The sequence below is a fragment of the Barbus barbus genome (assembly GCF_936440315.1).
Source record: "Barbus barbus genome assembly, chromosome: 15".
NCBI classification, from domain to species: domain Eukaryota; kingdom Metazoa; phylum Chordata; class Actinopteri; order Cypriniformes; family Cyprinidae; genus Barbus; species Barbus barbus.
In genome coordinates, this window is record NC_136743.1 from 5,121,190 (window position 1) to 5,133,044 (window position 11,855).

An 11,855-nucleotide genomic window follows, 5' to 3' on the forward strand; every position below is an offset into this window, starting at 1 on the left:
TAGTCTGACACTGTTGTTGTTGTTGTCGCTGTTATGTGACGCAGCGGTGTCTGATTAGGGGCGAGACGTGGGCTGATGACGTCATCGTTTCAGAAAATATACGGATTCGCCGTCCACATGAAAACACCCACCCTGGGACCCGGTTTCAAAAATGATCGGTTTCACTCTTCGAAAACGCCGGTTTCGTGTGGACGAAACACCTATACGGTAAACAATTTATGTGTATACAGAGAAACGTGTCTTCGTGTGGACGGGGCCTGAGAGACCATTTAAAGGCTTTTGCAGGTGTTTTGAGTTAATTAGCTGATTAGAGTGTGGCACCAGGTGTCTTCAATATTAAACATTTTCACAATATTCAAATTTTCTGAGATACTGAATTTGGGACTTTCATTAGTTGTCAGTTATAATAATCAAAATTAAAGGAAATAAACATTTGAAATATATCAAGTCAAGTCAAGTCAGCTTTATTGTCAATTCTTCCACATGTACAGCACATACATACAGAGAATTGAAATTGCATTACTCTCAGACCCTTGGTGCATACAGTTAACATTAAACACGTTCAGATACAGATAAATACAGTTAAAACATATGTACATACAACTATACAAATATACAAATGAGGATATTGTAGAAAAAAATAAGAATTAGATCGATAAGTGTGTATATCAGTCTGTGTGTAATGAATGAATCAAATATACAAGTTTCACTTTTTGAATGGTATTACTGAAAAAATGAACCTTTTCATGATATTCTAATTTTATGACCAGCACCTGTATGTAAAGGGGTCATGAGATGAAAAAGCACTTTTTCCACATTTAAGAGGTCATTGTTCTATTAAAACATCTTAAAAGTTTCATGGCTTCCTCTTCCAAAAGTCCTCATTATTTAAAAAAAACCCCAAAAGAAATTATACTATTATAATCATTGATGCTGTCTACACTGGATACAGTAAACAGATACCTGATTAGTTACTGACATACTCCATGAACTTGAGCCCAATAATTTTTTACTTCCTTTAGTGCAATGTGGCTTTGTATAGTGCAGTTCTGATTATATATTCATTACTTTTTGAATACTAAACTGTGTTTTCAGAGGGATGGGGGCGAATGGGTAAATGTGACCTTTCAAAATAACTTATAGTCTTGACAAATACTTTCCAGGAAGTGGTTTTCAGGTGTTGCCTGCAACACGGCGGTGAGGAATCTCCAACAGAAATCTACAGAAACCACATGCATGTGATTTTGCATTCCTGTCTAAGCCACATGTACAACAATTTTACAATAAAACACACATTCACTGTTGCTTTAAAAAAGACAGAATTTACATATACAAATACCTTTAATACACCCTGAACCAATTACAATGGGAGCACATTGCACATGGTAAATGCTGGTTATTTACCCTGAGAATAACACTGCCCTTCCAGAACACATGAAGTCCTTTATTACTTTGAATCACTGTAAGGGTTCAGCTTTATTTAAAGTTCACTTTTATTCTGGTTGTGGATGTGCAGATTCATACCCAGCTGGCTGTTTATTGACCACAGCATAAATCGTGTTTTCAACTTCAGTTGTGGGGGGTTTTGGTTGCTGCTGAATGGCACAGTAGATAGTGACTGCTGCATCTGGCTTGCTGCTCTCTGTGAGTGATGAAGTCTGAAATAAAGAACAACAAAATCAGCTGCAGGTCATTTAAAAACAAAAATCCCAATAAATCATTCAAACAACTACAGGCTGAAAACTGGCAAGTTGTTTCCCAAACAATAGCCACAAATATAATAACTTTATCATTTGAATGTCATTCACTTTATTTTGTCTTGGTTCATTTAATTCAAATGAACCATAATTTGATTTTAACTGAGTTGTAATTGAGTGAGATTAGAGTCATTATTTAATCTTCACCTGATTCATAGGGTCGTCGTTGGGTGTGGTGTGGATTGTAACATCAGTTTGTCCTGGATCTCCTGCAGTATCGTACACTGTCTGAGGATTCTCTGATTTCTGCAACATCTCCAGTGGCATTTGTGGCTTGATGTTCTTCTGCAGACACGATCCAATTAAAATGTCAGACTACTGGTTTGGCTGAAATGAGTGGTGATACAATTAGCAGTAAGAATAACAAAGAAAATAAAAGTGATCACCAGTGCCCATGTGACATTTAATAACCAAGAAGAAATAACAATGAATTGATAAATTAATACAGAAACTAAGAGTTTACACTTTCAGATTCTACACTCTCAGGAAAAAAGGTACAAAGCTGTCACTAACCCATTTACCCCTAAAGGATGCAGGACCTTAAAGGTATATAGTACCCAATATTAGTATATTTGACTATGGGATGTGGGGATTTTATTACCAAAAACTGAGATACATAACATGTTGCATAATTGTTTTAAAAGAGAACAGATAGTGTGATACCATTTAATTAGTGTCTGTGGTTAATGAAGAATAGTAGTATAAAGCTTACGTCCACTTCTGCATAGATTGTTTGTTCCTTCTTCTGGGCACCTTTGATGTTTAAAGCAAAACATAAATTTTCAGTGTATAGGCATGACACAAATATTATTATAACTTTTTGCTCTACAACACTTTTAATGGTTTTTGCACTTCTAATGGAATCTTAGCAAACAAGTTCGTCGTAAGGGTTTAAAAGTGTCAAACTTGTGGGTTGTTAACATGAAAATGAATAGGAATTTGGCAGGTCCTGTGGTGTGGCATGTCAGACTCCATCTCAAACGGTTTTGAACAACATTGTGCTAATTCTCTAACTACTGTGCATGTAGTTTTTATGATCCCTTACGAAAAAGAAGTTTAGTCAAGTCTGCTATTAGTAGACCTATACTTTTAAAATAAAATAGGAAAGTATACTTTGTCTACTTTTTATGGACTTCTCAGAAATATACTTAAAATTACATTTAAGTATACTTGACTTATAGTTAGAAAAAGTCAATATATTTGAGATAAACTTGTGAGAATCCGTGTTTTCATTGTTATATTGTAGGGGGCACTAGTACACATCTTCTGTACAGAATTTCCAAAAAAAAAACAAGTGAAGAAGAAACCAAAACAACAGTTTGTTGCGTCCAAATGTGTCTACTTATACTACGCCCTTAAAGTATGTACTCTTTTGGTGAAGAAAAAGTGCACATTTGTGAGTGTGGAGTAGAAGAGTAGGCAAGCTTTTGGGACATATCTGCTATCACGTCACACAACTGCGTCTTTACCGGACCGTTCTGTCGCACAGTTACACGCACCCTGTCACTGTAAACTGGCCTGTCAATCATCTTGTCACAGTTACTTCCTACCGCATTAGAGAGAAAAGAAGTAGCTTGTTGATCTGCTAGTCACGGGTCTTTCATGCGGCGAACTTTGCTCACATTTTCTGCATAATGATGCATTTAAAAGTTAAGACCAAATGGGTGTTTATAAAAGTTCACATTGCGGTTGCAGATGAAATATAACACTGATAACAATAAATAAATATTTTTACCAGGTTAAATGTTGATTATTAGTAACTCAAACTTTTTGCAAATCTCTCTACCTAACCATCGATCGCGCGCATCCGCCACGTTTGTAGTTTTTCTAACGCATTTTATACGTGTTTGTAGTTCTGGAATGAATCCTTCACCAAAGCGCAATGGATTGTGGGCACGGATCCACACTTCAAAAATTGACCTGAAATAGTAGACCATTCGGGGACTTTTGGCATACTTCGTTTATAAGCATCTAACCTGAGGGGTAAGATGGCACGAGCGCGGGTCTATGTCAATCACATATGACGTAGGGGCGGTATCTCGCGCCATAAACCAATGAATTGATGTAATTCTATAAGGGCTTCAGACAATCTTCACACCTGTGGGTGTTCCCATTGCGTAAACTACGTAGCATTGAGTGAACCTATGAAAGAGAACTTACGAGTATACTTGCAGTATAAAACTACTAAACTAGTAGTTTACTGAGACTATACTTCAAATTATACTAAAAATGGTACTACAAATATTTAATTAGTAAACTCAGCATACCTATAAGTTCACTTTTAGTACTTTTAGAAAGCGGGCCAATTTAGTCTCAAGGAGTATAGAAATAGTACACTTACGAGTATACCATTAGTACACTGTTATTTATATACTACATAACGTATACTTAAAAATATAGTTTAACTTTACTTAAGTATACTTAATAAAATAAACTTGAAGTAGACTACTTTTTGGTAAGGGATATCACGTTAATTGGGAGATTACATGGAATGATTTTATTTCTAAAAACTGACTACGCAATGCCACACCACAGGACCATTTAAAATTAAACAGTGAGAGCAAAAAGGTGATTACAATGGTGAGAAAACTGTAAAAACAATCAAACAAAAATCCCTGTTTACATTTAAAGCACTTTAAAAACTTTAAAAAGTTACAGTATTTACTGCAGGCATATGCTCTTGGAAAAACCTCTTTAGAATTACAGTACATTACTTTAGAATGTCACACTTTTGACTGTTTGACTCTAACATGAGTTTATAAGCACAGCACTAAGACACTAATATTTGATCCATACATTTGTGAGACATTTGATGTATGTCTTTCAGATATAGCCTACTCTACAAAATTATTTTTGATGTGTCATAAGATAATTGCAGGATTAGATGCTCTGTACCTTTTTTTCGCTTGCAAATACAGAAGCCGATCACTGCCGCCAATGTCAATAAGAATAGACAAATAATAGCAATGACCCAAGATGGAAATGCAGATACTTCTTGTTTTCCTGTTTATAGACATGGAAAATAAGAATACATACTTTTCACAGACAGAGGTTTACATAAACAGGAATTTCAGTCCAGTTTTTGGCATTTAAAATGAAGGGTTGCACATCATACAGTATTTAAGATTAAGTCATTGATTAGCAGTTTCTTCATCTGTGAGTGTATTTACTGGTCAGATCAGATACAGTATGTACCTTTATTAACTGTGCAGAATTCATTAACCTTCTTTGTGTCAGTCTTCCAGCTCACTGGGTTGCTGTGGTTACATATGATGGAGTCACCATTGCAGCTCAGTCTTAGTGTGTAGTTATCAGAGGATGTTGCTTCTTCTTGAGAACAGCTGCTACTACTATAGGTGAAGCTGACGATAAGGTTACTTCCATTACATGTAAAGTTGCAGGGTTCAGATGAGTTTGATGTTACAGTCAGGACAGGAGCTTCCACTGCATCTGAAACACACACATATTAAAACATTTAAGGCCACATACACAGATTCAGACATGCTAGACGTTGCCAGTTCAAGACTTTAGTAAACCAGGACAAAAATAAAATAATTTATTCATACTATTTTGTTCAGGCTTCCTGAAATGAACATAATTTTGTTAACATACCAAAATGTGAGCGGCAGGTTTCGAAGTATTTCTAAAAAAAAAAAAAACATTATTCAAAAAGTATTTAAAAATCTTAGGTTACAGTCAGTGGTCGAAATGTGAAAAAATTGTGTGGTCCTGTGGCAAATTTTACACAATGATTACAAAATTGGTCTCATTTTTAAAAAGGTTTATATTTAACAAAATATTTGCCTTATTAAATTAACTATTATTTATACTTTTCTTTTTTCCTTCTGGGGCCTGAAATAGAGGAATTTTGATGAATACTGATAATTAAACAATATTTTGCTGAATGTGTTTTTGTGTTGGCACCTTGACTGGTTTAGGTCTGTCATGGATAAATAAATATAACAATAAAACCGCCAGTAGGTGGTAGCAAGTAATTGATCAAAGACACGATCTGAGGGAATCGCCAATGCGTCGCAGATGCCCGTGAAATATTTGGCATGCTAAATATCTGGAGCTGTCATGATTCACAATCCTGCTGTGTGAATGAGCTCTGACTGAAAAATGCATCGACAATTACCTACAGGCAATGAAAGAGCAAGATACAAGTCAGCAGGAAGTTCGGGGAGGACTTCTTTTTTTTTTTTAAAGCGATTAACGTTAGCCATTTACAATGTACATTTTTGCATTAAAATAAACAGAACAGGTAGGCTATATGAAGATGAAGAAGGGGCTAGGATTTTTCCTGTAAACAATACTCTTCTATAAAGGACAAAATATTTATTCAATTTTTCTTTTCACATCACTTTGAGGGCTTTTATAGGCTATAAGAAATAAACTCATTATTAAATGCACAACACTTTCAAGTAGGCTAATTAGATTTGTGTATATAAAAATTTCCCAGCAGAGGTATGTTTGTTAAAAAGCAGAGATGGGCACAAATCAAAATGTATTTAAAATACAAATACAAATACAAAATACTGTGTGGAAAAATGTATTTAAATATAAATACAGTAGTTTGTATTTTGAAAATACGCAAAATACATTTGAAATTGGCCATGCAGTGAAGTAACACTATTAAGGCCTGTTTACACTAAGAACGGTAATTATAAGTATAAATTATAGGTAACTATATTAGTGTATTCTAAGTATACAATGCAGTTGTGTCATCTGTCACTTTAAATGCTCAAGCTCTTTAAAGCAGAAATGGCTTCCAAAAGTATTGGAACTCTGTTGGCTGTGGAGTCAAGACATTTGCAAATATGATTAAAAGATGAATATGAGACAAAACTACAGAATGTCACATTTTATTATTAGCCGTTTCAACACATACATGTTTTACCAAATAAAAAGAACAGCACTTTTAGAGTTCATCCCACTCATGGATGTGAGCATAAGTATTGGGACAGTTGAACATAAGGCAGATATAAAAGATTAAAAGCTATTATTTATTTGCAGATTCCTTGCACACAATCACAGCAGTGAGTCTGTGACCCATAGACATCACCAGACTCTTGGTCTCATTCTTTGAAATGCTTTCCCCAGCCTTTAATGCAGCCAATTCCAATTGTTGCTTGTTTTGGGGAGTTTCTGCCTTTACTCTCCTCTCCAGCTGGTGAAATTCATGTTCAATCAGATTTAAATCTGGAGATTGACTTGGGCAATCTAAGACTTTCCATTTCTTTGCCCTTATAAATTCCTTGACTGAACTGGCAGGGTGTTTTGGGTCATTGTCCTGATGCAATATGAAGCACTTCCCAATGAATCTGGTGGCATTTTCTTGAATATTGATAGGCAAGATATTTTTGTACCCTTCCAAATTCATTCTGCTACTGTCATCATACATTAAGTCATCAGTAAAGTTGAGAGGCCCTGTTCCAGAGGCAGCCATGCATGCCCATGCCATGACACCACCTCCACCATGCTTTACAGATGAGGCTGTATGCTTGGGATCATTGCAGTTCCCTTTTTTCTCCACATTTTTCCTTTCCCATCACTTAGATAAAGGTTCATCTTTGTCTCATCGGTCCATAAACACAGTTCCAAAACTCTTCTGGCTCACCTTTGTGCTTTTTTGCAAACTCTAATCTTTCCTTTCTATTTTTGGTGCTGGTCAGAGGTTTGCATCTTGCTGTGTAGCATCTGTAATTCTGTGTCAAAGTCTCCTGAGGACAGTAGATTGTCAGAGCATCACCCCAGCTTTCTGGAAGTTGTTGGTGATTTTACAGACACGTCTTTTATGGTGCATTTTCACAGCTTTTATGATTTGTCCGTCATCAACTACTGTTGTTTTCTCAGCCGATCAGGTAGTTGTTGGTTGCTGGTGTCGATGGTGGTTTCTCCATAAGTCACGTATAAGTGGATAAATATTATACTAATATTTATATAATATTTATACTAATGGATAAATAATTGCAGTATATAATATAGGTTTAGCTATACTGCGCGAAACTGAAGGTAAAGTTATCCTACCTCTCTTATTCGCACAACTCATTTACGCGGTATAGGCCTATTTGAAGCGTTATATAGGCCTTTTGGATTTTGTAGTTCATGCACGTTCCACTATCGACGGAAAAAGTCATAATGAGCTAAAATATGCCACAGTGGACCGTCCTCACGCTGGCACTATGGCACAGTGAACGGCTGCGCTGTTTGCAATGAATAGCCTACAAATGACTATATCCACGTAAAAAAAACCTTTTCCCCCATTAAAACGAACACTTAGTTTGTGGTCGATTATTACTTTAATGAAAACACACACACACACCCTTTCTTGAAGAGGCTGGGGGTTATGTGTTGCTATAGCCTATATGTAGAGCAGCGATTTTCAAACTGGAGCCCAGGTCCAATCCATGTAAAAAAATTTAATAAATAATAATAATAAAACACTGTTGCTAGCCTATATATATATATATATTTAAATTACTATTATTTGATCATGGTATCCATGACTAGGCTATATATCATTATAAGAACAGGCTTTTGAATTTTAATCAACATACAAAAATATACATATTCAGTCAATGCAATGTTAGGCTATATAACAAAGAGAGATAAGCCATTGTTCGTCTTTTTAATTGCTTACCCTAATTAACATTTGATGTGACTTCCAAATATCAAAAAATAAATAAATAAACTGGGTATCACTGTCAAATTCAGTAGCAATTTATTTGATTATTTAATTTTCATTTACTAGTGAAAATTCCAGTCTGAGCATGGTGCCAGCTGTCCTTTTGCACCACCAGGTGGAGATTTCACTAATGATTGTGCATACTGCATACTTCAAAGAATGTCTTGCACGATCATTTTGATTCATTTTCGAAATTTTGGGTAGTTCTGATGCCATGAGCCAGTTTTGATGACTTTGCAATAATCCTAAATATAGACTACTAATTAATGATCAGGTATAATTACAGACTTGTCACAGGACTCGTAAACCACTTTGGATAAAAGCATCTGCTAAATGATTAAATGTAAATGTATAAAATGTTTAAAAAAAATTAAGAATGAAAAATGAGTGCACTTTTCAAATGTTTGTAGGTAAGATACAAAAGCTCTGATAAGGAGTGGATAAATATAGTATAAAGATAGAAAAAGAGAAAATTCCCCGTCAAAAAAAGTCAGTTATAAGAAGATTTCTCTTGCCGACTAATTTTATTTTATTATTTTCCGCTTAGCTTCACCGGAGCGGCACAAAACAAGTAGCCCCTAAATGATGCCATGCGCTTAGCGGTCTATAGAGATGTTGTAGTAGAGGTATTTACATTTTGACAGCCTAAAAACAGACTTCATTCACATGAATGACAGTAAATAATTAATTGACGAAATGTATCGTATCCTAACTGCCTGAGCTTAATCAGATTTGTCATAGTTATTTTTTACAAAAAAAATATCTGGGGGACCCCCTTAATTGTTTTAATTTTTTTTTTTTCTCATCCATTCTGCACTGTTTATGGGTAGCTCTGCTTCACCATACAGATTTAGCTATACGCGCACAGCTAAATAAAACAGGCTGGGTGCTGATTAACATTTCTGAAATGAATATTTCTGTGAAACGCGTTAGGTACAGAGGAAAGCCCGATCGGAACCTGCCCCGTACAGCAGCAGAGGACTATTATGTTGCTGAACGAACAGAGGATGATACGGAAGTTCTAAGCGGCCATGCATTATTATAATTTTTCTGTCTTGTTTTCTCGTGATCTTGACATAACGAAAGTTGTTTTGTCGTTATCACGACTTAATTTTCTCGTGATCTCGACATAACGAAAATTGTTTTGTCGTTATCTCGACATAACGAAAGTTGTTGATCTCAACGTAAAAAACGTTTTGTCACGACGTAATTGTAGCTATCGTGAGAAAATCAGGGTTGCTATATTGTCTTCGACGATAAAGTTGCAGACCCGACAGCCTCCTTCTCAAGTGTCGAACACTTATGTGTAAGTCGTCAATCACTGACAGATCACGAGAAAATTAAGTCGTGATCACGAGAAAACAAGACAGAAAAATTATAATAATGCATGGCCGCTTAGAACTTCCGTAGGATGATGTCACGGGCTCAGATTTGATTGACCAATCGGCGGAAAGGGGCGTGTCACGACCACCCACAAGGGAAAACGAATTTAAGTCGTTTATCCGTTTCCTACCCGTGAACCAAAAAAATTAAAATCGAGCAAAAATCTTGTTTTTTCGTTTTTTTGAACAAATTAAAAATTCTGCTTATTTCATTTCAAATCGAAAAACAAACTATCAAAACATACACTGACCACTGGGCTACTCCACAGCGGTACCCGAACCAGTCTAAAATAGTCTGAATATAAACACTTATTAAAAGTGTGCCATAGGGTTTGGAAAATGTATTCATGGTGCACTTTTAGGCACCTTTAAATAAAAGATACAGATTTCAAATATAAACTGAATATAATTAACAATTAATTAATTAATTAATTGTCTTAGCTGCAGTCACAGACTATGCATTAAACATTGCACTCACCTATAACAGATACTCTGTATGTAATAATATTGTTGTCTGAATCTCCACTTATTCTTGCTGTGTAGAGTCCACTGTCTGTCTTCTGCATGTTCTTCAGTGTCAGAGAGAAGGTTTTATTGTTAAAATCCACTCTGTCCTTGTAGAAAGGGTGAAGTCTTACTTCTTTGGGTTTGTAAAAATATTTAACTATATTCTCTGATTTAACATTTTTCCAGGATAAATCGTCAAACTCTGGTAGTTGTTGTGTCTGTATATCCAGTTGAACAGAAGCTCCTGTCTGAACAAACACAGAGATCTCAGCACTGAACCCTGAGGAGAGAGAAATACGTATTTTATTAAAATCCAAATAGTAGCTTTGCTTGCTGTTTCCGTGGACCCCTATCATACAGTTGACACAATCTAAATAGTTTAATTGAATTTTAATTTAGTTAATGCACTTTGCGGCATAAAAACAAGATTTGGTTTCTCTCAGTAAAGAACAAAATGTTAAAGGCTAAGATGAAGACCAAAAACGTCCCAACCAACAGTAACAACCATAATAATAATGGTGACATCAGATTACACAATTACAAAGGTTTATGGGATTTCCATCATTGTAGAATCCCACACTGTGATCTGGTGTGATCATATTTCTGAATACATTATTTTATTGTAACAAATCAGTTAAGTCTCATAAAGTCCTTGAAACATTTCAGTGAAACAGATTTGAAGTGAAACCAAAATAAATTCTAAAAGACTGTATATTTATATATATATATCAATTTAGTGATTTGTCCCCATAAGAAATCATTAATCCAAGACTTATTTAAAATAGTATAATAATTAGATTTTGTACCTGTGATGTGCGTAGAAAGAACTAAGGTCAGCAGCAGCCTAAACGCCATTGTAGCAAACAAAAATGCCTGGTAGCTTGTCAGACACTTCCGTTTCAGTTCACAAGTGACTAATCATGAGTGTAAAAGTAGTAAAGTGTAAATATAGAGGAATTTTGGCCAAAACCTCTCTTTTGAGCTCCACCCATAAAGACTCACAGTGTCAAAGATGGCCAGGGAGCTACATAACAAAATGAAATTACTTTAACTTTGTACTTGGTAAATGGAAATGTTTTTGTTTCACAGGGTCTGTACGTAGTGTTCCACTTCATGTTCACCCCTCGTCTCACTTCTTTAACACCTACCCACATCCCGTTTGTACTTTCATTCACTTCTCAAAACATCCCCCACGTTAAGGACCCCAAATGCACACAGCTTCAGAATCAAACTAACCAGCACAGTTTATTAATATGCTTATAAAATACAACACTACATAACAGTGAGCAGCTAAAGCGTTGATTCACAACAATGATATCAGACCTAAATATTTTCACATACTTATAAGCAGATACATTTTATAGCTATAGATATACACAATAGATCTATCATTATTATAAGTGTGAACTCTGTAGTGTTTTTACGTTTATTCTGCTAACAGTTCAAGACCTAGAACCCTTCTGGTGGCTAACTAACAGACACATCAGTGCAGTTGTATGATACTATTTTTAGCACTGGTTT

At 35.4% G+C, this 11,855-nt stretch overlaps 1 protein-coding gene across 2 annotated transcripts; it reads right to left on the reverse strand.

The window, feature by feature from the left end:
* Nucleotides 1-444: 444 nt before the first annotated feature.
* Nucleotides 445-11,434, reverse strand: LOC306880722 (CD48 antigen-like). 2 transcript variants are annotated; one of them, XM_079434450.1, is made up of 7 exons: nt 11,141-11,434; nt 10,306-10,614; nt 4,953-5,207; nt 4,653-4,760; nt 2,470-2,510; nt 1,905-2,042; nt 445-1,658 (listed from the first exon to the last, which is right to left on the reverse strand). In XM_079434450.1, exons 1-7 carry the CDS (start codon nt 11,187-11,189, stop codon nt 1,494-1,496), a joined length of 1,065 nt encoding a protein of 354 aa, XP_079290576.1. In that variant the 5' UTR covers nt 11,190-11,434; the 3' UTR covers nt 445-1,493. The 2 variants fall into 2 exon arrangements, with proteins under 2 accessions (XP_079290576.1, XP_079290577.1); XM_079434451.1 differs by having other exon boundaries at nt 10,306-10,582; nt 11,141-11,220.
* Nucleotides 11,435-11,855: the final 421 nt, after the last annotated feature.

Excerpts from the sequence above, each read along its gene's own strand:
- LOC306880722 (XM_079434450.1), bottom strand. The coding sequence starts at position 11,189 with ATGGCGTTTAGGCTGCTGCTGACCTTAGTTCTTTCTACGCACATCACA. Across the intron at positions 10,615-11,140 it reads TCTTTCTACGCACATCACAG|GGTTCAGTGCTGAGATCTCT; the intron begins GTACAAAATCTA and ends CTCTCTCCTCAG. Across the intron at positions 1,659-1,904 it reads ACGACGACCCTATGAATCAG|ACTTCATCACTCACAGAGAG; the intron begins GTGAAGATTAAA and ends TCTTTATTTCAG.